Source organism: Pelophylax lessonae, assembly GCF_965119305.1.
Source record: "Pelophylax lessonae genome assembly, chromosome: 2".
NCBI classification, from domain to species: Eukaryota; Metazoa; Chordata; class Amphibia; order Anura; family Ranidae; genus Pelophylax; species Pelophylax lessonae.
The window spans coordinates 430,759,879-430,786,463 of NC_138769.1; the positions used below are offsets into that span (position 1 = coordinate 430,759,879).

General features: G+C 38.8%; 2 protein-coding genes across 3 annotated transcripts in view; one reads left to right on the forward strand and one right to left on the reverse strand.

The window, feature by feature from the left end:
* ARHGAP6 (Rho GTPase activating protein 6) overlaps nucleotides 1-26,585 on the forward strand; it is a 788,712-nt gene that overhangs the window by 563,937 nt on the left and 198,190 nt on the right. The gene's annotated exons all lie outside the window — the stretch shown is intronic.
* Nucleotides 1,438-20,215, reverse strand: LOC309545637 (amelogenin, X isoform-like). Its single transcript, XM_082244890.1, has 5 exons — nucleotides 20,146-20,215; nucleotides 10,728-10,775; nucleotides 7,583-7,627; nucleotides 5,118-5,519; nucleotides 1,438-1,547 (listed from the first exon to the last, which is right to left on the reverse strand). Exons 1-5 carry the CDS (start codon nucleotides 20,197-20,199, stop codon nucleotides 1,542-1,544), a joined length of 555 nt encoding a protein of 184 aa, XP_082101016.1. The 5' UTR covers nucleotides 20,200-20,215; the 3' UTR covers nucleotides 1,438-1,541.

Below are 26,585 nucleotides of genomic sequence, written 5' to 3' on the forward strand. Positions count from 1 at the left end.
CTTTGTTTTAATATTGGATCACTTTATTATATTTTCATATGGATATTTAGTTTATATTTATGCACATTTCTATTGATGTATATGATTCACATTACCGTTATTGATTTAACTTTATTGAATTGAGTCACTTGGCGCAGGAATATTGATCTATTTTTATACCAATGACAAATCCCCTTTGAAGTGAACCTCAACTCAAAAAGAAACTTAAAGGGAATATGTAGAAATGATTATTGTGCCAAAGCAGTACACCAAAAGATTTAACTTTTACTTAGTATCCCTCCTAAAAAGTGGCAGTGCTCTTCCTGTGGCTTGAACCCCATATGCTGTGTCTGCAGTGTGAAATGGTATAAGGTAATGCTGCCTCTGACTGCTAGGCTCACATTATTTGGAGTTTGATTTGGTGATGTCACTACAGTGCTGCTCAATTTTCTTTTTGCTGGAAAGAAAGCTGCACCTGAGGACCTGCAGTGCAAGAATGCACCTACTTCTGCTTAATGCATTCTGTGGATATGTGTTTTGGGGTTGATTTTATAAAGTCATATAGACTGTGTACTTTATAAGTGTAATTACACTTATTTTCCCCAGAGCTTAGTGAATGGGGTTAAGATCTGATGATTTTCACCACCCAATCATGTGTAAAAGTGCTGTTTTTTTTCTCTTTGCATCTGATTGGGTATTCTTTACAACGTAAAGCTTCACAACATCCACTAAGCTTTGGGGAAAATGAGTGCAACTGCACTTGCACCGTGCACAGCCTACTTGCCTTCAGTAAATCAACCCCTTTATCTCTCCTACTGGTTTTTTGTTTTTTTATTCCACCATCAGTCATCAGATCATTAATGATCAGGGAGAAGTTTTGACTTAATTTATGTAAAACCTTTAGCCCCACCCCCCAAAAAAAAAACAAAGGTGTCGCTGTAAATGCTTAATGTGTTAGCTGGAGTTCACTTTAATTCATCAGGTTATCAGATTAGTGAATCTAAAAGTACCCTCTCCCTGGATTGGCAGTGCTTCAGTCCAGAGGTGTCTCCATTGATCCTCCAGTGGAGTGGAGACACTCTAAGACACGAGGTGCGTTACTAGATGGATCAGCAGGTGAAAATAAAGGAAACAACAATGAAAACTATTTAAGCCTCTACATCTAAGAATGGGTAAACTGCAATATATTTAATGTTTGTTTATAATATATTTTTTTCAAATTTGCATCTGATATGAGATATGCAGACTTTTTTTAAGAAGATTCTGCTTCACACAGGCATAATGGAGCACTGTTTGGTTCTTCTTTACACCGCTTCTTATAATCCTGCCTAGTTCCGATAATACTCCCTAGTTTCTCTAAACCAAAGGTATTATTTGTGCTAGAAAACAGTTACACAGACAAAGTACTGGTTTACCATAATTTTGATTTATTAGGACTTTTTATATATTTTTTTCAATGCAATGATGATAATTAGCTAAAGAAAAGTTATTGTTGACAACCAAGCATAGACTGGACTTTAATGGTAGTGAAATCATATTTTTCCCGTCATTTCTGCTCACATTTAATCCTAAAAATAAATGAAAAACAAAGAAAATGAGAGGGTAATTGGTACATCTGGGTTCTATTCCAATGACATTTTCTTTCATAAAATAAACCTAGTATTAGTGTGCTTTTTGAAATAATATAAGAAAAACATACTTTACAAACAGCAAATGCATACAGTACATTCCTGATCAGACAGTGGAATTGTGATAATTATGATACATTTTCAATTTCCTCATGCATACCAATTGCCAGATATTAAAAATATACTAAACCGTGCAGCAGCATTTCAACACGCATATGTTATTGTTTTACATAATTGGAACAGTATTTACTGACTTTCCAGCCTTTAACAATAAAGAATATTTGAATTTATTAAAGCTTATGCATGGTCCAAACTGTTTTTTTTTTTTTAGTTTGTATGTATGTATCCCCACTAGTTAGATTTAGGCCACTTACATACAGGGCGGGCTTAGTTGGAGTCTGCCTGCTCAGCGGGAATCTGTCCGCTGATCCCGCTGAGCAGGCGGATGACAGGTCTGTGTCTGCCCTGCATAGGCCCGCTCTCCCCTGTGGGTGGTTGGATGTAAACGGACCATCTGTCTGTTTACACTCGACTGCCATTCAATCTGCCAGACATCTGTTTTTAGCAGTTAGATGTCCGTGGGTGTCAATGGACACATGTTCATTGACACCAGCTGCTCCATAGAGGAAACTGGAGGGTCCGATTGGGTCGGCCTGGAAAACAGACTGGCGGACCTGATCGATCCACCCGCATGAAAGGGTCCTTACCCTCCCTATATTTCCCCCTCTCTATTTTACATGTGACAAAGTTCACTAGGATAGAAAAAGATGGGAAACCAAACATTTTACACTTGTCACTAGAACAAGAGATAAAATACAATCTTTTAATTGTGACCTCTGTTTGGGCAATAATTGTCTAATGGAGGATTTCTTCACTTTGGAGAGATTTCTTCTCACTTCCTTCTGAGTCTACAGGACAGGGAGTAAATGGAAATCTCCTTAATGGGACACAGATGGCAAATAAGTTGACAAGAGTATTAATAATTCAGTGAGCCACAGTAGTTTATCAGTATTCAATTTGCTAAAGTCAGACCAGTACATTAAATTTCTAGTTGGCTTCTATGGGTTGTCACACTTAAGAAATAAGATGTAGATGTCAAACAGATTTGAAAAACGAAGAGAGTTGGATGTTGGATGCCGTAAACTTTTAAAGTAAAGAAATGTCAGAACTACCCTTGTAGTGGGGCTCTCCCCGCACTGCCTGAGTTAAATGCTAATTTTTGCCTAGGGTTTCAAATAATTTTGGTTCCTCAAGCCAAAGACAAAATGGGACTTTTTAGTCAATTTTTGTTAAAATTTTATAAATGCGATTTGGAAAGATGTGATTTTTTATAAAATGTATTAATTTAATAAATAAATACGTTTTATAAAAAATCACATCTTTCCAAATCGCATTTATAAAATTATAACAAAAATTGCCTAAAAAGTCCCATTTTGTCTTTGGCTTGAGGAATCAAAATTATTTGAAATTGTATATCAGGGATGTTGGCACGCTATACTTTATTTTTAAACCTTGGCCTCTATGAGTACACCTTTGCCTAGGGTGCCAACAAAAAGTAGTTTTACTTGCCTCATCTCTCACTTCATCAACAGCTAAATCTCTTCCCTCCAATGATCTCAGAGTGCCTGTGACCTATAGACAGCCAACACCTGCAGTGCTGGGGGTGCCCCACTCCAAGGGTAGGTTTGAATTTTCCTCCATGTTCAGTTTTAAGCCTCATATAGACATCCCACACAGAAAGGAGAGCGTCTGACCCCTTGAAAAGCACTGACCTTTTATGTTATTTTACAGCATAACAAAGTAATTTTGTAAACATTTTTTGACTCTATGACCATTGGTGTAACACTCACACTACCGTCTCTACTTGTGAACAATTAAATCCTGGCAAAAGTTCCAAAACCTCCACACCCTTTGCTAGAAAATGTGTTTTTTTATTTTTTTTTTTTTAACAATATCTTTATTGCATTTTAGAATGAACATACAGACCTTGTTTGAGGAATTGGTCCCTGCACTCTGTTCTTTATGACAATCTTTACAGACACCAATAAAAAAATGATGGACATTCTAACCTTTCTACACTCCATCCAAAAAATAAGCTCTTATTTTACATAACATATTGTTGTATCCATTAACATTTTGCAAAAAAAACAATTATCAAAAAAAAAAAACAATTATCAGAATTGTGTATCTGTTGTGAATTACAAAAATCACCCAGACCTCAACTTGTAGTTTTTTTTTCTTTTTTTTCATTTTTTGACCTTAAAAGTCTTTTACTGACTTTCAATGATATCAGCTAGCATCATGTTGCTCCCATGGTGTAACATCACCATATTCAATGCTAGATTCTGAAGCATAAACTTTGAGCAGCTGAGCTTTATATATATATTTTTTTTTTCTGTGTGTAATATATTGCTAAAGTGATAATGTAAAAAGACTACAGCATTTTTAAGGAAGTTCTTGTACCACGGAGGAGAGATTGCTTTACATTTACAGAAAACTATTTCCTGTAGCCGCTTAATTAGCATGCTATTTTGGGATGTAAAAAATATAAACATATGCTGCCTAAGTCCGCACTCCATAATTAGGACTCATCTGTTCTTGGGAATGGGGTTTGTTTTATCTGCATTTCTCTGTGAATAATGAATATTTCCTCCTGATTATTCTTTTGGTAGCTTATTTTGTGTTCCGTGATATGGAATAAATAGGTCATACTGATCATTTAAAAAATGTAATATAAGCTTGAGAAAAGATAGAAGCAAAACCAAGAGAGTGTGAATTTTCTGATAGTTTTGTGTGACATTTTTCAAGTTTCATTTTTTCTAGAATATTTGAGAATAGAATGGCTTGGAGGCTTTGTACAGTTCGATGCCCTTCCTATAATAAGCTTGAAAAATTCCATAACCATGTTAGCCAGGTTATATTATGTAACTTTGCCCTTTAGAGATTAATTCATTAGACAAGTAATCTATTGTAATAGGTCTTAACATAGCAATTGTTAGAATATGATTTTTTTGTTCTAAAAATCTATATTTGACCACTTAGAGTATAAGGCAAACCTCCAAGCATGAAAAAAATCTCCATTGCCAATAGTATATGTATTGCTCTATTACCTGTACACTTACATAAAAATTGCTTGCCAATAATTTTATATTAGTTATATTCAGTAGCATGACCGCTGATCCCTCTACAAGCTCTTTTTTTTCTGAACAGGGGAGTGGAGAGGCTCTAAGATAGACTCTACTTCACCCCTCTTTAACACTGATTTAGGTATAGGAAGGGAGTAGAGTCACATGACTAGAGAATAATTAATAGTTTTTACTGGTAAATAAAACTTTTTTTATTTTTATAATTTGTACTGTTAAATAGTTTTTTGACATATTAGGAATTAACTAATTTTATTTAAACATTGACCTTACTCTAGCCTTTGCCACCCAAAAAATAAAACTGATCACAACTATAAGTAACCACTAGTGCTGAAGTGTTTAAAGAATACATGCACGTTGTTCTTACCTGTTCTTCATGGTTGGTTTTGCTCACTGGTTGCCATGGTTCATGTGGTCTTTCTTCCACCAAAGGGGGCTGTGGTTGAATTGGGAAAAGAGGCTGACCAGGTTGGTTTAATATATTAGGTTTTGGTAGCTCTATTGGTTGAGTGTTTGTTGGATATTGACTCTCTGGGTTTGTCAGATAAGTTGGATTTAATGGATTAGCTTGTGGAGGTGCGAGAGGAAACAGTGGATGATGGGGAGATACAGGAACAATGGGCTGTTGAGGTATAAGTACAGAGTGATGGGGTGGCAGCTTTGGTATTGCATGTGGATGTGGTAGCTGTTGCTGGGGCATCATAGGTGACATAGGAATCATTGGATTCTGAAGCCATCCAGACATGGGCTCATAGCCAAAGGAGGGGTACTAGAAAGATACAGTATATATTAACACATTTGTAACTTGTCCACTGGCTCAAAAAATATGCTGATCTATTTGCAAGAGTGCCTTTTGGTATTGATTATCATTTATCACCTAACTGTGTTTACATTATTCATAGAATTAAAATAATAATATAGACACTTTGAATTTAAACACTGATTATTCCAAAAATATAAAGCTAAAATAATTAATAAAAATATAAAAGTATCCATTGGTTAATGTTTTTTTACTTTTTTTTTTAAATGATTGGTTTCTGTGTTAGAGGAAAAAGTAATCAGCCTCATGGTTTGGTGACATGTACAGTGTTTCTCTTTTGTCTGCCTATAATTTTCTTTAACGTAATGAAGTATTAGTGTATTTATTGTATTTAGTTATGTAGCACCAACACATTTCCCACCACTTTATGAAATACAAAGACTTTTTACATCAATCTCACATTCATGAAGACATTGACAAACTCTTGGACTCCCAAGCTGCAAGCCAAGGGTTGTAATCACTTGGACGTCATATTGTCAACTGGGAGACAGATGGAGAGTATGAGACAGAGGATAACTATTATCTATGCATACTGTACATGGATTTCTGGTACACACAAGACTTTGGTTAAACAGAAACCCCCCAAAAAGTAAGAAGTGATTACCTAGGCACTTATAAATCGAGTCCCATGTGACCTATAAGTCTACTTCTGAACAGAGAATGATGAAGATGGGACTATAACAGAAACATCTGATCTGAACGTGGTTCAGCAGAGTTGGTTCAATTTGAAGCTTTGCTTTTTATTGTATTTAACTAGTGAAGGGTGATCCACATTACCCATTACCATCGACAGCCTCCTCCCCAAACACTGATCTAAGGTTTCATGTACACTAGCCTACACTGACAGCTCCTAAACTTAAGTTTAGGAGCTTTTGGCATTTTTTTGCCAAAGCTCCTAAACTCAACTCCATAAAAGCCTATGTATCAATGTACACATAGGCTTTTAGCAGAGTTTAGGAGCTGCAATGTTTAGGTGAGCTACAACCTCCCTCTCCTGAACACGGATAAATTGTGTTCAAGATAGGAATGTTTTGACTGCCGACTGTGGGAAAACGCAAATTGTGGCCAGTACATGAAGCCTAAGGCCCCTTTCATACAGGCGGACCATTCAGACCCGCTTGACTGTTTTTTTGGCGGATCTGAACGGATGCCCCATGCATCTCTATGGGGCATCAGATGTCAGCGGAGACATGTCTGCTGACATTCGATCCGTCAAATCTGGACAGGTGGAAACCCTATTTTCCATCGTCCAGTGGATCGAATGGGATCGGATGAGAACGGACAGACGGTCCGTTCTAATCCGATTCCCCCATAGAGAACAGCGGGGACCTGACAGCTCTGTCTCCGCACACAGCGCGGAGACAGAGCTGCCATCCGCCTGCTCAGTGGGGGTTCGGCAGATTGATCCCTCGCTGAGAAAAATTGAGTCCGCCGACAGACTCTACAGACCTTATAAGAAAGTAGTATACTTTCATATTAATTGCAGTCTTAATTAGGAGGTACTAATGCAGTGATATAACAAATGACTACACCCTGGGTTGCAACTGTGGCTTGTGGGGCAACTGCACACTCGGCAGAGTAAATAGTGATCTGGTCAATGGTCCTTTGGACCATTTTACTCATTCACTTGTATTAATCAAGTTCACGGGCAAAAAACAAACAAGCCAAAGGTGCTGTAATTCCTAAAACACACAAATTGGTCTGCTCATCCTTATTATCTTAGTATCTTGTTCTGCATTGGATTTTCAATTGTATTTGGGGCAGGGATTGATGTGAAAGGTCAGTGTATTTTGTAAAGTACAGGGTTATTTGTCAGTACTATTTAACTAAACTAAATCAGACTTGTGCTTTATTAACCAAAAATAAACTTTATGTGAGTGTTTTTATTAAGAAAGCAATAGTGGTGTGTAGCAAAAAGAAGTACATGAAAAGTGTACGTTATTACGTTTCAGTGTTATGATGCACATTTTTACAGCTAATTGGAGTTATAAACTCAAAATAAAATACCTTACCTGATGTTTCATCATGGACTGGTACCATTTTAAAGGTGTTAAAATCTGAAAAAAAAGGGAGGTAATATTTTACTAAAGATATTTTCCACCTATTTGTGTCTTTCACTCTGCACTGTTATTGTCCTGTGTAGACAGTGCCTGACTAAACATTACCTGCCATCAAATTCGTCAAAGTTAATTAACCAACTGAGCTTACTGAAAGCATAGTTCTTATCCATTTTTCCCTTAGGAATATAATTTGACAAATGGGTCAAAAATTATACCATTGCAAAAAAACTTGCATATCGTGCTGTATTTTTGCTGGACAGTTTTGAACAACTGAAATTAACAATGTACCCTAAATAAAAGCTTCATTTTAACATGATGTTAGACATGATGTCAGATGTCATTTTGATTCATTTTCTGTACATACATTTACCTGATCTTACCATGTAATAAATTACAGAGATCTTTTCTATCAGCTGCAAATAGAGCAGACTCACTATAATCATTCTCATTCCATCTTTAAAATTTTCCAGTTTCTTTTTTTATGAGCTTAAAGTGTTTTTTTTTTTTTTTTAAGTTATACTCACCTTGGTGAATGTAGCATCAATTCGATGCCGTGTCTTTCCCCCACTGCGTCTAAGACTGAGAACTAAGCGATGAAAGACCACTGATTGCTCAGTTCTCAGTCTTCACTGAGGGGGAGGTTTGGTGACTTCCATCATCCAACTATGGAATGCTATTTTTATTTTTATTTTATGAATGGGTATTCATTGCAAAGTTTTATATAGTTACATAGTCAGGTAGAAAAAAAGACCATCTGGCTCAACCAATAAAAAACAAAAAACAGTAAAGAAAACCCAACCATACAATCCCATATACAGAATCCTATACCCACAGTTGCAAAGTGAAGCTTCACTGCATTTAGCAAGCTCTGGAACAACTGAACTTGCAAAGTGCATACTCTATTTGTGTTTAGTAAATAAATCCAAATGCATTCCCTATCGTACTCATGTCTGAGCAGTTGTTCGGGAAGTCTTTCCTGAGAAATAGAGTCTACGATTTCTAATTTTAATGCCAGTTTCCTAGCTTCTCTCCTTACCCTCTTACTTTAATACGTTGGGGTCTATGTATAAAAAAGTTTGCTTTGTGAATGTCTTAATAATACCTGTAATGTTTGCAATAAGTGTGAAAATGTCAGTTTCTATTGCTTTTTGCAATGCAAATGTATTATTCTCTATTTCTGGATCCCAAGAGAACAAAAAAAACCTTAAATTAGAATTCCAGGCTTAACCTAACTAGTCTTAAAAAATCTTCCCTCCTCCTTCTAACACCTGTGCTGACTAACCTGTATAAGAAATATCTTTATATTTACCTATTATCAGCCCGCTCTGGTCTGTTTGTGTGATCCCCTGTGTCAGTCAGCAGTGGCTGCAGGGGAGAGGAGAGAGCTTGACCATGGCTGGAAACGCTAAGGAGCATTAAAATCACCCATAGGCTCCCATAGCCCATCTGTTGTTGATGCTCCCTTCTCTTCCCTTTAGCTAGTGCTGGCTGACACAGGGGAGGCATGGCTGGAAACGCTGAGGAGCATTAAAATCACCCATAGGCTCCCATAGCCCATCTGTTGTTGGTGCTCCCTTCTCTTCCCTTTAGCTAGTGCTGGCTGACACAGGGGAGCCATGGCTGGAAACGCTGAGGAGCATTAAAATCACCCATAGGCTCCCATAGCCCATCTGTTGTTGGTGCTCCCTTCTCTTCCCTTTAGCGAGTGCTGGCTGACACAGGGGAGCCATGGCTGGAAACGCCGAGGAGTATTAAAATCACCCATAGGCTCCCATAGCCCATCTGTTGTTGGTGCTCCCTTCTCTTCCCTTTAGCTAGTGCTGGCTGACACAGGGGAGCCATGGCTGGAAACGCTGAGGAGCATTAAAATCACCCATAGGCTCCCATAGCCCATCTGTTGTTGGTGCTCCCTTCTCTTCCCTTTAGCTAGTGCTGGCTGACACAGGGGAGCCAGGTCATCTAACCGGACTGGAGCAGGCTGAAAATAGGTAAGTATGTACATCTTTCTTACACAGGTATGTCAGTACAGGTGTAAGGAGAGGAGAGGGAGCATTTTATGACTAGTTAGGTTAAGCCTGGAATCCTACTTTTCACCAGAGGAGTTAAACAGCATTCTACCAATACAACAAATAACCTAAAATTAAAGGCTAAGAATCTTCCACCAGAAGAAGAAATAATATGAGATCTCAGCACTCTACAGTGTTTATGGGCGACAGTTTTGTCCACTGTTTGGGAGGTTCAGAAAATGGCTGAGTAGGGAACTTAAAAATGTAACTTAGTACCAATGCTAAATGTGATGGGAAAGCTTTCTGCTCATGGTTCCTGGTTGGAACTCTTCCCTCTCTTAGTGTAAAGCTAGCCATAGATGGAGCGATTTTCTTTCCTTCAAATACGGGTTGCTGATGAAAAGTACATTATCTGTGAAGTACTGTGAAGCTGAGGTAAATGTAGGGAATATTCTGCAAATCACAAAGTTTACAATAATAACAAAAAATATGGAAAAACACTAGAAGTCACATCAAATATTAACTTTAGGTAAATAGGGAAGTATTAGCTCCAAATATTTATTTACCGAAAATACATTCTCTCCCTGTAAAATCCTACACTTGTCTTTTCACAGGATGGATATTGCCTACAGAAATAATAGCCATTTCTTTCTTTAGTTGGCACATACACTTAGACTTCATGTACACTAGCAGCTCCTAAACTTGAGATTAGGAGCTTTTGGCGTTTTTTTCTTTGCCAAAGCTTTTAAACTCAACTCCATAAAAGCCTATGTGTCAATGTACACAAAGGCTTTTAGCAGAGTTTAGAAGCTGATGCAGTTGGGCGAGGTTCAACCTGTCTCTCCTGAATGCAGAAGAATCGCATTCGGGATAGGAAAGCGCAATACGGCACAATTTTGTAGCATTTAGCGTTTTCCTGCAGCCACAGTAAATGATGGCCAAGTGTACATGAAGCCTAAATGGTGCCATTATTCTCTATGACCTGACCCATACTTTGCCTGGCACCTCTTTTTTTTACATTAAAGATTGCCATTCAACCTTCAGATGCATAATATTTAACAGTCGGTTTTATTAAACATTTATTTACCTACCTCATAACTAAGGTTGACATATCCTGGGTGCTGCGGGTGAGGAGGAAGCTGCAAATGCAAATATATAGATGTTATATTTTTACAACTTAAACTGCAATTTTCAAACTGCCACATACTGTATTATGGAAAACAGAAAAACTGCTATGGGTATTAATTATAGCCACTGCGGGGCAGACCTTCAGCAATTAAAAAAAGCTGGGTAGTTCTGATAGTCTAGGATTAACAGGTTATTTTTTTACACTTATTGAAAACAAAACACTTTTAATGGTAAATTAACAGACCAAACTTGCACATATAGAAGAAGTTCATTGTTTGGGTTTAGATAGACTTGAAACCTATTTGTTTAAATGTAATCCAGTAAATTAAAAGTGCATCAGTAAAGGAGGTTTAAGAGGCTATCAATTACCTTTTTATCTGTTTTTAATATGAAGTTATTCATTCTAAAAGATCCTCAAATATCACAACAAAGACTGGTTGTTTGCATTAGAGGGCGGACAGGCAGCCAAGATCTTCTCTAATAAACACATTTCCTATTTTTTTTATTTTCTTCACAATGCTTATAGATGCAGAGATGATTGAGGACTTGTTTTAAAATGATTTTATGTTTTGTTCAGAATCTAGAAACACTAAAGTGTGCATGGTCTGGGCATGGGTTCATTTTAAAGTTAAAGTTAAGATTTGTTTACTTGTGCTGTGTTTTTTGTTATTAACCAAGTGGTTCAGTTTTTAGAGCCAATGATCGGCTCTCTCGTAAAAGTAATCCTAGCTGCCAACTAACCACTTGATCGCATTTACGAGTAGCAGGAGGGTACATTTTTTCGGGTTGTCCTGTTCCACTGGGACACCTGATTGACCAACCGGCACTTCCGCCGGCTGATCATAGAGGCAGACAGAGAAATGGCTCTGTTTGCCTCTTTGATATAGGAACCCAGAAGCGATGAGCATACATCACTTCTAAATTCCTTGAATATAAACAGCACCATTTTAAAAAATAAAAAGCATTTGATCACACACTGATCTTGGTGTGATCAAATGCTTTTAGGGGAAAGGAAGGATCTGGGGTCTAATAGGGAGAGAGGGTGAATTTCCCTAACTAGGGCAGCAATAAAATCCCAATTTCCTCTCCACTGTATCTAAAACTACAAAAACTTTTTGTCTTCAGTTATACTTCTTTGTAAATGAGAAATTGAGCACTGATGCCTAATGGGCTACAAAACCACAAAACTCAGAAGACTGTGTGGCCTAATTTATTTATGCATTCCGTTCCAACATGTGATTCTGTACGTGAAAAAAAGCCTTTTTCATGCTTTACACATCACTGATGTAATAAAGCCAGTGGTATGGCTTCATATGCTGGTAGCATATGATACAATGATATAACAGTGCACAATGCAGTATGATCATTGTGCATAACTCTGTGAGAGTATGGTGGCAATTTTTCGCCCTTAGGATTGCTTTTTTTTTTTTTTTTACCTACAGTCAGGATAAAAGTCCTCAAGCGTAAAGATTATTACATAACCCTCTTCCACTAAATACAGAGAACTAGTCTTGATGATGCTTGATTACATTAGCTTTGAGTAACACTTTGAGTCCTAAAGGGGACAACACAGCTGGAGTTTCACCTTGTTTATATTTATTAAAGCAACAGTCATGCTTTTAGTGACCCCTTTTGCTTTTCTTTTAGGATGCATTCACCCTAACATCCATCCTTTCTCTGCCTTATACTGGTTTTCATCTCTTTGTCACGTGTACTGTGTATGATAGCATATAGGAATAACTAAAGAAAAATCCTTAGGCTAATGGAAGGTTAGGGAGAAGTTCATAGATGAGCACACCCTAATCACCTTGTGCGCATTAGCATTATTGCTGTGGGCAGGCGGGGAGATGGGGACGATCTCCCTTTTATCAGCTCTACCATAAGAGAGGTGCTTATGCATTTCTCTTTCACTGTGTTGGCAAAGAGATCAATGTGTCGGGCCATATATATGTAGACACACACACATGCATGCATGTTTAGGCTTTGGGGTGCACGCCATAATGCATGAGGCTGCGCACACCTATGGAGTAGTTCCATGCATAACATTTCTTTTCTTGATGTCAGCCCTGTCAACAGAAAATAATAAAAATAGTGAAAGCAGGGTACTACACTAATGTTTTGTGCAAGGAACTATGCAATCTAAGGCTAGCCCTGCCTGGGACTCCTGTTTTATTCCAGTACAATGCAGTGCAGTAAACAGTTACTTATGTTTATTATCCAGAAGCTCTTCCAGCTACAACACAGAAGCTTTATTCCTTTAACAAAGTGATATAATTAGCAATAGTCATATAAAACTTAGCTTATTCTCAAAAATGGATGAATGTTTCTGAGGTAACTGTGTATGTACCTACTGTATCTATAGCCCCCCTTGGAGCAGGTAGTTATATATTCATTATTACTGCCCTTATATCCTAATATCATATACATTTTACAACATTGCTTGTTTCTGTAACCAACAGCACAAATAGTTTAATATACAGTGGTGATCGAAAGTTTGGGCATCCCAGGTACAAATTTGTATTAATGTGCATAAAAAAGCCAAGGAAAGATGGAAAAATCTCCAAAAGGCATCAAATTACAGATTAGACATTCCTATAATATGTCAACAAAAGTTAGATTTTATTTCCATCATTTACACTTTCAAAATAACAGAAAATAAAGAAAATGGCGTCTACAAAAGTTTGGGCACCTTGCAGAGTTAATATTTTGTACTGCCCCCTTTGGCAGGTATCACAGCTTGTAAACGCTTTTTGTAGCCAGCCAAGAGTCTTTCAATTCTTGTTTGAGGTATCTTTGCCCATTCTTCCTTACAAAAGTCTTCCAGTTCTTTGAGATTTCTGGGCTGTCTGTCACGCACTGCTCTTTTAACATCTATCCATAGATTTTCAATTATGTTGAGGTCAGGAGATTGTGAAGGCCATGGCAAAACCTACAGTTTACACCTCTTGATGTAATCCCCTGTGGATTTTGAGGTGTGTTTAGGATCATTATCCATTTGTAGAAGCCATCTTCTCTTTAACTTCAGATTTTTCACAGATGGCATCAAGTTACCATCCAAAATTTGCTGAAATTTTATTGAATCCATTTTTCCTTCTACTCGTGAGATGTTCCCTGTACCACTGGCTGCAATACAACCCCAAAGCATGATTGATCCACCCCCATGCTTAACAGTTGGACAGAGGTTCTTTTCATTAAATTCTGTGCCCCTTCTTCTCCAAACGTACCTTTGCTCATTCCGGCAAAAAAGTTCAATTTTAACCTCATCGGTCCACAGAACTTGTTTCCAAAATGCATCAGGCTTGTCATTTGCTAAGTTCAAACGCAGATTTTTGTGGTGAGGACGTAGAAGAGGTTTTCTTCTGAATGACTCTTCCATGAAGACCATATTTGTACAAGTATCTCTTTATAGTGGAATAGTGTAGCACAACTCTAGTGTCTGCCAGATCTTTCTGGAGGGATCGTGCAGTCAAACGTGGGTTTTGAATTGTTTTTCTCACAATCCTGCGAGCTGTTCTGTCTGATATTTTTCTTGGTCTTCCAGATCTTGTTTTAACTTCCACTGTTCCTGATGATTGCCATTTCTTAATGACATTCCGAACAGAGGATATTGACATCTGAAAACGCTTTTCTATCTTCTTATAGCCTTCTCCAGCTTTGTGAGCGTCAACTATTTTCAGTTTCAGTTTTCTAGACAACTACTTAGAAGATCCCATGGTGCTGATTGTTGGGGCAAGGTCAGATGAGTCTGGGCATTTAAAACCTTTGAGATTGACATCACCTGGTCTTCCCAGACGATGATTGAGAACAATCCATGACACTGGCAGGTCTCAGCCTTGAAAAGGGGGCAGTGCATGCTATAAATTCTGCAGGGTGCCCAAACTTTTGCAGACACCATTTTTTTGTTTTCTGTAATTTTGAAAGTGTCAATGACGGAAATAAAATCTAACTTTTGTTGACATATTATAAGAATGTCTAATCTGTAATTTGATGCCTTTTGGAGATTTTTCCATTTTTTCTTTGGCTTCTTTATGCACATTAATACAAATTTTTACCTGGGGTGCCCAAACTTTCGATCACCACTGTTTTTAACCCATGTAATTTATTTTCATCTTTGTAAAAACACATTTTTTTAGTACATTTTTTAGCAGGAATATCTAATCCTTTAATGCATAAAATGTTGTTCCAGTAAGTGCCTGATTTCTCAATACACTAGGAGGACCAAAGGATTACAGTAAATTTTGGAAAAATATATGGAAAATCTTTGTTATAATCATTGAATTCCAATTCCTACGCAGACTTCTTTAATACATTCTATACTCTGATTGTCATTTATTCCATAAACCTATGTTTGACACCCCTTCTACAAGCCTTTTAATTGCTGTTATTATTATTGCTGTTATTGTTATTTCTATATTTTTTAAGCTGAAGTATCACATTGCATTTTAAATTATTAAAGGGAGATACTATTATAAAGACATTGTTAATAGATTAAAAGCATGAGCACAGTTTTCATGGACTGAGAAATGGAAAACGGGTGAAATTATTTTCACTTTAACCTGTGTTTATGACATACAGTATCTAACAAAAGTGAGTACACCCCTCACATTTTTGTAAATATTTTATTACATCTTTTCATGTCACAGCACTGAAGAAATGACACTTTGCTACAATGTAAAGTAGTGAGTGTATAGCTAAACTGCTGGCAACAAAAGTGAGTACACCCCTAAAATGTCAAAATTGGGCCCAATTAGCCATTTTCCCTCCCTGACGTCATGTGACTCGTTAGTGTTACAAGGTCTCAGGTATGAATGGTGAGCAGGTGTGCTAAATTTGGTTTTATCGCTCTCACCCTCTCATACTGGTCACTGGAAGTTCAACATGGCACCTCATTATTATTATACAGGATTTATATAGCGCCAACAGTTTGCACAGCGCTTAACAAAATGAAGGCAGACATTACAGTTACAATACAATTTGGTACAAAAGGAATCAGAGGGCCCTGCTCATTAGAGCTTACAATCTACCTCATAGCAAAGAACTCTCTGAGAATCTGAAAAAATAATTGTTGCTCTACATAAAGATGGCCTAAGCTATAAGAAGATTGCCAAGACCCTGAAACTGAGCTGCAGCACGGTAGCCAAGACCATACAGTGGTTTAACAGGACAGGTTCCAGACAGAACAGGCCTCACGATGAGTAGTTGACAAAAGCAGTTGAGTGCACATGCTCAGCGTCATATCCAGAGGTTGTCTTTGGGAAAAAGAGTGCTGCCAGCATTGCCGCAGAGGTTGAAGAGGTGGGGGTCAGTCTGTCAGTGCTCAGACCATACACCGCACACTGCATCAAATTGGTCTGCATGGCTGTCATCCCAGAAGAAAGCCTCTTCTTAAGATGATGCAAAAGAACGTCCGCAAACAGTTTGTTGAAGACAAGCAGACTAAGGACATGGATTACTGGTACCATGTCCTGTGGTCTGATGAGACCGAGATAAACTTATTTTGTTCAGAAGGTGTCATGCGTGTGTGGCCACAACCAGGTGAGGAGTACAAAGACAAGTGTGTCTTGCTTGCAGTCAAGCATGGTGATGGGAGTGTCATGGTCTGGGGCTGCATGAGTGCTGCCAACACTGGGGAGCTACAGTTCATTGAGGGAACCATGAATGCCAACATACTGTGACATACTGAAGCAGAGCATGATCCCCTCACCTCAGAGACTGGGCTGCAGGGCAGTATTCCAACATGATAACGGCCCCAAACACACCTCCAAGGCGACCAGTGCCTTGCTAAAGAAGCTAAGGTAATGGACTGGCCAAGCATGTCTCCAGACCTAAACCCTATTGAGCATCTGTGGGGCATCCGCAAACAGAAGGTGGGGGAGCATAAGGTCTCTAACATCCACCAGCTCCGTGATGTCATCATGGAGGAATGGAAGAGGACTCCAGTGGCAACTTGTGAAGCTCTGGTGAACTCCATGCCCAAGAGGGTTTAGGCCGTACTGGAAAATAATGGTGGCCACACAAAATATTGACACTTTGGGCCCAATTTGGACATTTTAACTTAGGGCATTTTAACTGCCAGTGGTTTAGACATTTATTGCTGTGTGTTGAGTTATTTTGAGGGGACAGCAAATTTACACTGTTATACAAGCCATACACTCACTACTTTACAATGTAGCAAAGTGTCATTTCTTCAGTGTTGTCAAATGAAAAGATACAATAAAATATTTATAATATTTATAAAAATGTGAGGGGTGTACTCACTTTTGTGAGATACTGTATATTGATTCAGATCTGTTTTTTTATTTTTGTTTATTCTTGTGATCCAGTCAAGTGAAGAACTGTCATCAGCACACAAAGGATTCCTCAAGAAGGGTCCAAAGCTTTATTATCGTGGTCACATGGTACACAAAAAGGCAACATTTTGAAGCCACGCAGGGCCCCTTCATCAGGCAAGTGACCCTCAAGAGGTTATGTGTGGCTATGAAATATTGACTTTTTGTGTACCATGTGACTAGGATAACAAAGCTTTGGACCATTCTTGAGGAATCCTTGGTTAGCTGATGACAGTTCTTCACTTGGCTCGCTTACGGTTCCCAGCCTGTGGCCATTGCAGCACTCATCACTAACGAATAGCCATCTTCAGGAATGTGTATGTGAGGAATATTATGACTTTGTGATCCAGTCAGACTTGTGAATTCCCTGTCAGACAGTATACATGGACCTGGACCTCCACTGTGGTTAAGCTGTGCAAATTTACCCAGGACACCCCCTCTAGTGTGCTGGCTGAGCAATAAAAAAGCAGCAGCAGCGGCAGCATACTCATGAATCATCACTATGCTCACTTTAACTTCTTCTGTCAAAAAGCTTCTGGTGTTAGGCTAGAAGAACTACTGCAACAGTGCCTAAATTCACTCCTCCCTTTACTGTTCTGAATATTTCAGTGCAGGGTACTTTAGAAACTAGACACATTAAGGTATTTAAATATGAATAGGCATTACATGATTCTTATGGATATGTAACTTAATTTTTTGGTATTGTTATATCTCCATGGAGTTCAATTTACCAGAAAGCATTTTCCAATGAACCCGACTGGGTGTTTGCAAATTAGTTATTATAAAATTAGCTTAACTGTGTACATAACCACAACAAGAACACCAACAAAATTACTTGATTTAGCTTGATTGCCTAACAATTACATATGTGGGTGTATGTGAGTACGATAGTGGCCCAGACACTTACATTGTTTGCATTAGAAACAAACAAATTGCAATAAATGCAATACATATACATTCATGTACCTAAGCACATTACATACATTCATGTTGATTGTTTCTGATAGGTTTTGTTAAAAGCAGCTTATGTGTAACTGTAAAATGTTCTCAAAGGCTATCCATTTTCTCTAAGGATCATCCATCTCATTGGAGTTGATTTACTAAGAGAATAGAGTCTGTTCACTTAGCAAAGTGAATGATCAGTTTGCTAAGTTAAAGCAGAATTTCAGCTAAACCCTCACTAGTCTTAAAAATCCTCCTCCTAGCACCAATGCTGACTAAGGCTGGCCATACACTGAACAAATTTCCCTGGTTGCATGAAAGAAATTAGTTTGATTCCCCAATCAACACTGACAGTATTAATGCGGGAATCCATCCTCCTGGGCCATTGTCTTCTCCCGGGGGGGAAAGCCACCCCTTCCGGTAAAAGACAGTGAATATCACTAACGGCTGCTATAGCTAATCGCTAGAGGATCGGGCAGGCTGGTTGTACCCAAGCTGATTGATGGATCAACTTGGTACATTTAGCCTGCCCATTAACGACTCGAATTTCAAACGGTTCCTGCTAAACCGGCCGAGATTTGAACCATTCCTAGCCAGCCTAAGCTGTGTAAAAAAGATGTAATGTATATACTTACCTATTTTCAGCCCACTTCAGTTCAGTCATGTGATTCAACTCCCTGTGTCAGCCAATGGTAGCTTCAGCGGAGAGGAGGGACTGCCGACAATGAGTGCATCATGACCCCTCCTATGGTTGATGCTGTTGTCAGGCACTTTCTCCATTCCTCTGCAGCCACCACATTCTGACACGAGATTGTATCTTTCCATTCCTCTGCTGCCACCACTTGACCGAAGCAGACTGTAAAAAGGTAAGGTTTTCACTGGAATTCTACTTTAATATGGGCCTGTGTCAGTAAGCTTTTGTTAGCTTCAGGACATAAAAACACACACAGCGGAGGGTGCCATCTAAGTGCAGCAATAAAACATTTATTGTACGATAAAACAAATTGGCAACTCACTGAAGTTTGTGGAGGAATGCCTACCCGGGCGGCCGGCGGCAGTGCTGCACAGGCCCTACACTGGATGTCTCCTTTAAAGGGTTCTCTGGATGTCCTGATTTTGTATGTTTTACATGCCTTTACAAACTTACTTCATGTGAGTGAATTTGTTTTTATTATACAGTAAATGTTATAATGCTGCACTTAGATGGCACCCTCTGCTGTGTGTATTTTTATGTTTTGATTCAGAGATTTCTTCCATCTCTCTGGACGAGCTGCAATCCTAACATACCTGATAAAGACTGGCTTATTTGACTCATAGTTATGCATTCCATGTTTGCATGTTCCATGCATGTTTTTTCTCTGCTATAAGGAGGTTACCCATGCACTACTTGCACCATAAAGACATTTAATTTGTTAGCTTCAGGCAAGGTGTTTTGCATTCCTATAGAAGTATATGGGAACAGAAAACTCACTTGAAGCAGGTCACATGAAAATTAGAAGGAGGCCAAACTGCAGGTCCGCTCCTGTCAGTGAATTCTAAATTGATGCAAGCCCAAAGTCCATCAACACATGCCCTATATAAAATGAATTTGTGTTTACTTCAATCAACTTACTCATTTAATACATCAACCCCAATTAGTTTCATATAATCTGTACCTGAACCTCTGATGAACTACTCCCAGTGGTATGTTGGCAGTAGCAATGAAAAAAATGCTTCTACTGTAACACCCAACCGTTGATGTATTAGACCTCTCATATAGGGGGTGTCTAGCAAATTTCAGAATTGCCTGCCAAGTTTCCCCTTACAACTTCAGTGTAAAAAAACTCTAACAGTTATATCATCTGTATTCATTAGATTTTTTGTTTAAAGTTCAACCCCATTCAAAACTTTCTTTTAATTTTGGAAGAGTAGGTAAGAATTACAACCATTTCAATGTATAGAAATTGCGTTCTGTTGATGAGGTTTCACCTCAGCTTCTGTCCCAGTGACAACCAAGATTAGGAAATGGAGTGAGAAATATCGATGTGGACACTCAACATTAGAAGCCAAACAGTATTTTTCCATTAAGCATTAGGAAAGTTTCTGCCACTATGGAATGAATAGAACTCACGGGTAAACAGAAAGCAGCTCCAATGAGTGACGTAAGAATAATCCAGGACTTCATAATGACACAATGCTGTATCTTTCACCTGTGGACGAAATGCAAAAATATATTTTTACAATGAAATCAACTCTTCAAACTTTTCAGCCCACTAGACCCCCATATTGAACTGCAGTTTGGACCTATGCAGCCCTACAGCAACAAAAATATGTTCTAGTGGCTGGACATAATTTGACATAAATGTCTAGGTTAGTGCTTCACAGATTTCAAGATTAGAACATTTCAGTAAAATGCAATGACTTAGTCGTTGCTCCTCTAGATATTTAAGATGTGTCTGTCTATTGTTATACATTTGTACTGTACACCTATCATTAAGGTCTGTAGCTAAAGGAAGCCATACATGGATCGAAATTTGGCTGGTTCAGTAGAGACCGGTCAAATTTTGATATGGGCTGGCTGAGGGGAAGCCTTTACCGTCGTCAGAACACAATAACACAGTGGGAATGACTCCCCCATCCATATTAAGTGTGTGGATTGGGGAACCGACTGAACAAAAAAAAAAAAGAATAATATATGGCCAGCTTTAGTTTATTCACTGACAAGCTTTCTGCATGATCATATCTAAAGTGAAATAGAAAAAAAAAATGCTGCACCATCTCAGAGCAGCCAATGTTTATAAAGAGGGAATGTCTGCCAACTGACTTAACTCAGAATTTCTTTGGAAATCAGTGAGTAGGGCCATATATGCTGGCTGTGAACAAACAAGTGAATACCACTAAAATTAAAGACATCATCATGTAGTAGCAAAAGAGGAGGGGGGGATTTAACCCCCTATTTAACTATTCCCAAAACAAATGCATTCAAGGCATGCTTTGAACTTTTACAGTTACTAGTGTGCTCATGTAATCTCTCAACCGAGCTGTGCGGTCATCAAATGGCTGGTGTCATAACTGATCACAAGTGCAGCACCATGGCGACCGAAGATGAAACAGAGGCTGAGATGGCGGCTTCATTTAATGTAAAGGATAGGAGAGTTTAGTTCCTCTTTAAGCTGTGCATACACAGTTATATTATTGTTCATAGCTCCATAGAAAAATTGTTCACAACATGTTTTTTCTTGCCATCATTAAATCAAATAATTTTATTGAAAGTCCTTTTACAATTTCATCCAGACATGCTACTTAAATACAATTCCAGATGTATTAATGTGGCTGTAGATTTTCATTGGTTCAAATCTCTCATGGAGATTGCATTGGAATTGTGTCTGTTACAGGGGTTGGCTATACACAGGGAAAGCTTCCCCTAGAACAGGGGTCTTCAAACTATGGCCCTCTAGTTGTTCAGGAACTACAATTCATGCCTAGTCATATCTGTGAATGTCTGAGTTTCACAATTCCTCATGGGATGTTTAGTTCTGCAACAGCTGGAGGGCCGTAGAATATTGTTAGATATATATGATCTGACTATAGTTTGTGAGATTGCAGACTTTCCCGTGACCTGCTTAGTATGAAAACCTAGTTTACTTTTCTTACGATGTGCAGCACGTTCAGTAACATAGTTTTCCCGTTTTCTATAAATATGTAAAAAACACTGATACACTGGAAAATCTCTATATGCAATAATGAACACTAATACCTACAATTTCTCATTAACATGGAGACATTAACCATCACTTAAAGAGGAGTTCCAGCCACCTGTCAAAAAAAAAATAAAAGTCAGCAACTACAAAAAGTGTAGCTGCTGACATTTAAAAAACAGCCACTCATCTGCCCCACGGTCCAGCGGTGAAATCAGCCCAGCCGTCTTCATCCTCTCACAGCGGTGTCAGCATCTTCACTATCGCACCCGGCTGTGACAGCTTGTGGCTTCACGTGAGTAGGGCATTGTGAATGGTGGATGTAGTCTTCTGGGACCTGTTAGTGTCCCAGAAGACTGCAGGGAGATGGAGAAAGGAAAACTTCCAATGCCGAGTGCTGCGGTGCTCGGAAGAGAAGTGGGAAGCAGGTACCTGTGAAAATCAAGTACCTGCTCCCCCCCGCTCCTCAAAGGTGTCAATTATGCAAGAGGAGCAGGGGACAAGAACCAGTGGGTTAAATAAAAAAAAAAAAAGATACTTGATTCCCCCATCTGCACACTAGATGTAGATGGGGGAATCCTTCCTGCTGAGTTATTGTATTCTGATAGCCTTGTCGGCCGGCTTATCAGTGCTGCCGGATATAGCCAGCGGCATTGAATTATTGGGAAAAACCCAACAGGTTGGTTGTACAGAAGTTAATCTGTAGATTGATTTCTGTACAACCAGGGTGCCCATACATAGATCAAAATTTGACCAGTCCCTGCTTAACTGGCAGAATTTCGATCCACGTATGGCCGTCTTTATACTGCATAATTGTCAAAGGAGCAGTTCTAATTGGTTGCAGTGATTGCAAATATTAGGCAGTGTATGGGCAACCTAATGGTCTATGGAGCTTTGCACTGACATGATCTTTTATTACATTTGCTACGTTTTTATTACTATTTTCATTAGTCATTACCACCATCCTGATCCTGCTTTCCTTTAAAAGCTTATAAAAAGGCAGCATTTAATGTTCATGGGAACAGTGGAAGAGAATGCAAGAAGAAAGTCATTTGTTTATTGTTGCAATTGGAATCTGTTTTCCCAAAACACGTGTAGAGCTTTCCACATGTCACACAACGTTGAATGCAGCCAGTGCAGCAGTGCTGGAGGCAGGCATGTGGAAAAGAGTGGGTGGTGAAGTATGTTGGAGAAAGAAACGTGTTGAAATGAAATATAAACACAGTTATTGCTCACGGGCACGTGCAATTCTATTTTCTGCTGTGTTTTCCAATGCTAAGAAACTAAAGTGTACCATTCAATTAACTGAGCAACATGCAGGTGCATAAAAGCATTCGGGTAAAAGGCAGTATCCCACCAAGCACTAATCTTATGTGCTATTTATTACATTAGGTACTGTAACAGAATGACCAATTATGTAAATTGCAGATTCTAGATCTGTACAGTGCGCCTTCACCACCAAGTCAGTATCTATGGTAATTGTTTATAGTGACCAAAAATAAATAAATCTAGGGTATTATGTGAATAGTAGAGATGCTACTATATGTATTTGGGCATTACTAGATGGTAAAAGAAGTAAAGCAATTTTCATGGAGGATTACAGCCTATTAGGCTCCATGGCCTTGTGGTGACTCAAGAATCCTGGTAGACTAGAAATGAAAGCAGTTGTAAACCCAGATAACAAAAAGTATTTATGCTAACTCAGCAAAGCAGCACAACCTATTTGCACACAGTCTGGCAGGGATATGAGCAGCCTGTCATCTGTAATCCTCCCCACTTTGCTACTGGAAGAAAATACGACACATGTCAAAAATGTGTCGCCACGCCCCCTCTCCTTTGATTGACAGACATGCAATGGAGACTCATGCACAAACATGAGGGAAGGGTGCATATCTCCTGCATGCCTCAGTGGAAGCCAAGTTGTTGTAACCCTCATATACATTAGTTCTCAAAGACATGCACCATTTTATAGCTTGTTCAATAAAAATCCAAAGCTCTGTATTTTTACCTCACTATTTTCATCTCTTAGTCCAGTGATGGCAAACCTTGGCACCCCAGATGTTTTAGAACTACATTTACCATGATGCTCATGCACTTTACAGTGTAGTTGAGCATCATGGGAAATGTAGTTCCAAAACATCTAGGGGCCAAGGTTTGCCATCAATGTCTTAGCCTATCACAGCTCTCTGAAAATCTCTGTTCCGTGTCCAGCGGAGTTCTGACATCACTGGCCCCACCTCCCAGCTGTACATACCACCTCCCAGCAGGGAGTTGTGTGCACATACACTTCCAGTAGCATGCATGCTGCTAAGCTGGCGGAAGTGTGTGAGAGTAGAGCCGGGAGGTGGGGCCAGTGATGTCACAACGCCACTCCCCAGCTCTGGTGCGTAGACACGCCCATGGACCGGAGATTTTCAGAGGGCTGTGACACGCTTTGAAATGAAAATACAGATGTAATAATACAGAGGTTTGTATTTTTATTGAACAAACTATGAAATGGTGCATGTGTTTGAGAAATTATGCATATGAGCTTTACAACCACTTTAAAGTAGAACTATGGGCAAAACTTTTTTTTTTTTTTTCATTTTGGGTAGAGTAAGGGAGGGTCATTACCCCTGACAGATTTTATTTCACCATCTGCAGAGTTTTCGCTTCACTTCCTGTCCCATAGCCAAACAGGACGTGGGAGAAAATCTCTGCAAATGAAAGGAATTCCTTGTTGCCCCCCGAGGTCACCAGAACTAGTGTCCCCATTGGAAGATTTCCCCTCTATTACTTTTCTGGGGACAATCTAAAATTTGGGATTTTCTTTTACTTTCACTTTCAATGATAATGATAAACAGGGGAAATATAGAGGGTAAATCTCCTTAACGGGGCACAGACAGCAATAAAAACTAACAGGTGTTCTAATCCCTCTCCACTCTAGCCAAATCGTAAAAAAAAAAATGTTATACTTTCAAGCAAGTATTTATGAATCTTAAAGGTAGTTCTACACCCAATCACTAACATCTTGTATATTCTGATTTCCATATCTTCAAATCTGCAGCTATCTTTAAAACGTGATGATCTTTCCTTGATGGCCCTTCTTTGGGCACTTTCTGGCATAAGGTGACAACTATTTTTTTTTTTTTTTGGCATGACAACTGTTCCCCAACTGTTTTCCTGCATTGTCATCTTGTCACCTTTGCCCCTGATGGATCCTAACACCTGCCAGGCCAGCAAACAAGGTAGATATGGTCAGGAAGCCGGCCAAGAGGAATGATGTTCAGCCGACACTTATGAGTGCATGTAGACAGGAAGTAACAGGCGTACCTATAGGTATGGTAAATCAATAGAATATAGTAGCCAGATTATAATAATCCAGGTATAACTTGCAGTGCCACTCTAAATGGAGACAAAGAGATCTCCATGCCGGTTACAGTGAAGGAAGCAGGCACCTATGCACCATTTAGGGGTGTAGAAGCATCAACAGAGAAAAGAAGGAACACTGCCCACCTGCCCAGTGTGGCCTCAGCCATTGCTGCTCCAGCCATGCCCCTGACATGTTTCGCCCCACACACTGGGACTTGGTCACAGAGGTTATGTTATGGTAAATTTTGGAAGGGGCAAATCCATGTATAGGTATGTATTTGGAGCAGGACTTAAGGTATAACTAAAGCCAAAACTTTTTTTCAGACTTAGTTAATGTGGGGGGGAGGGGGTTACAACAACTGTAAGTTGTTTATTGGTGTTTGTGTCCTTGAAAGTGAGATTTAATCTCACAAATTTTCACCAATGTCACCAGGCATGAAAGTGATGAATAGGCAGGAAATCTTTCAATAGGAACACCAGTTGCTATGCACTGGCAATAGATTTTTTTTACTGCCCTTAAACGTTACCCCTCTGAAAGTTTATGTGTGCATGGGCACATAGGCTAACATGGAGGAAAGTGCAAAGGCAGTAAAAAAAACACGCCAGACACCCCTAAAAGCAGCTTCAAAAATGTAATTTGTGCATGAGCCCTAAGTGAAAGGAAATCTCTGTAATGGGACACAAATGGCAGAAAAACTGACAGTGGTTTTTAACCCTCTGTTATTTTAGTTTTAGATTTTGGTATACTTTATTAAATTATGGCTGTTTTTATTATTTAATATATAATCACTATGATGTTTAGTTTTCTTTCATTAACAAAGATGATAATATTGTATGGTACTTTCTTCATGAGAGATACAGTGTATATCAGTAGTCCATGGATAAATATATTCTTTATTTCATGCTGTCAGTCAGCCGAAGTTACCTTTAGCATGTATCTTTCTTTCCATGAAGCACCATGGGAAGGTAGTAATTTTCCATCATTTGGGACAGGATAATCAACCCTATTGCGTATAGTGAAGACAGTCCATTGCCAATGTCTGGAATTCCTTTTGGTGTCGTTCCAGCCCTATCTATTGTTTCTGACCACAAAGAATGAAAAGCCTGCTGCTTTCTTACAGTATATATTTAGGTGAATACGAACAATGTTTTATTCTTCTAAGGGAAAACTAATTTTTATTGATGGATGATAGCAATTTTATAGTGTCGGGAAAAAAAAATCTTATCTACATACAATTTTCATTACTTTCTGTGTCCCTGTTGGGGACAGATGTCCTGGTGACCAAAGTCTCTGGAACTGAAAGTGATGGAAAAAATCCAAGATTTTGAGTCATCACCGCAAGAGTAAAACAAAGGGAAGCCTTCCAAATAGGACACCTGTTTTGGTGATAATTTTCGTTTTCAGTATTGCTAATTTCTACAAAAAAGATTATGTCCCTTCAGATATATGAGCTTCTTTAGGCCTCATGGCAGCTCCTAAACTTGAGTTTTTTTGCCAAAGCTCCTAAACCTAACTCCATAA

What these genes read in the sequence shown, in the direction of transcription:
- LOC309545637 (XM_082244890.1), bottom strand. Translation starts at nt 20,199, where the DNA reads ATGAAGTCCTGGATTATTCTTACGTCACTCATTGGAGCTGCTTTCTGT. An exon ending in ATGTCAACCTTAGTTATGAG is followed by an intron (nt 7,628 to 10,727) that starts GTAGGTAAATAA and finishes CTTTTTTTTCAG; the next exon opens with ATTTTAACACCTTTAAAATG. An exon ending in AGTCCATGATGAAACATCAG is followed by an intron (nt 5,520 to 7,582) that starts GTAAGGTATTTT and finishes GTATCTTTCTAG; the next exon opens with TACCCCTCCTTTGGCTATGA.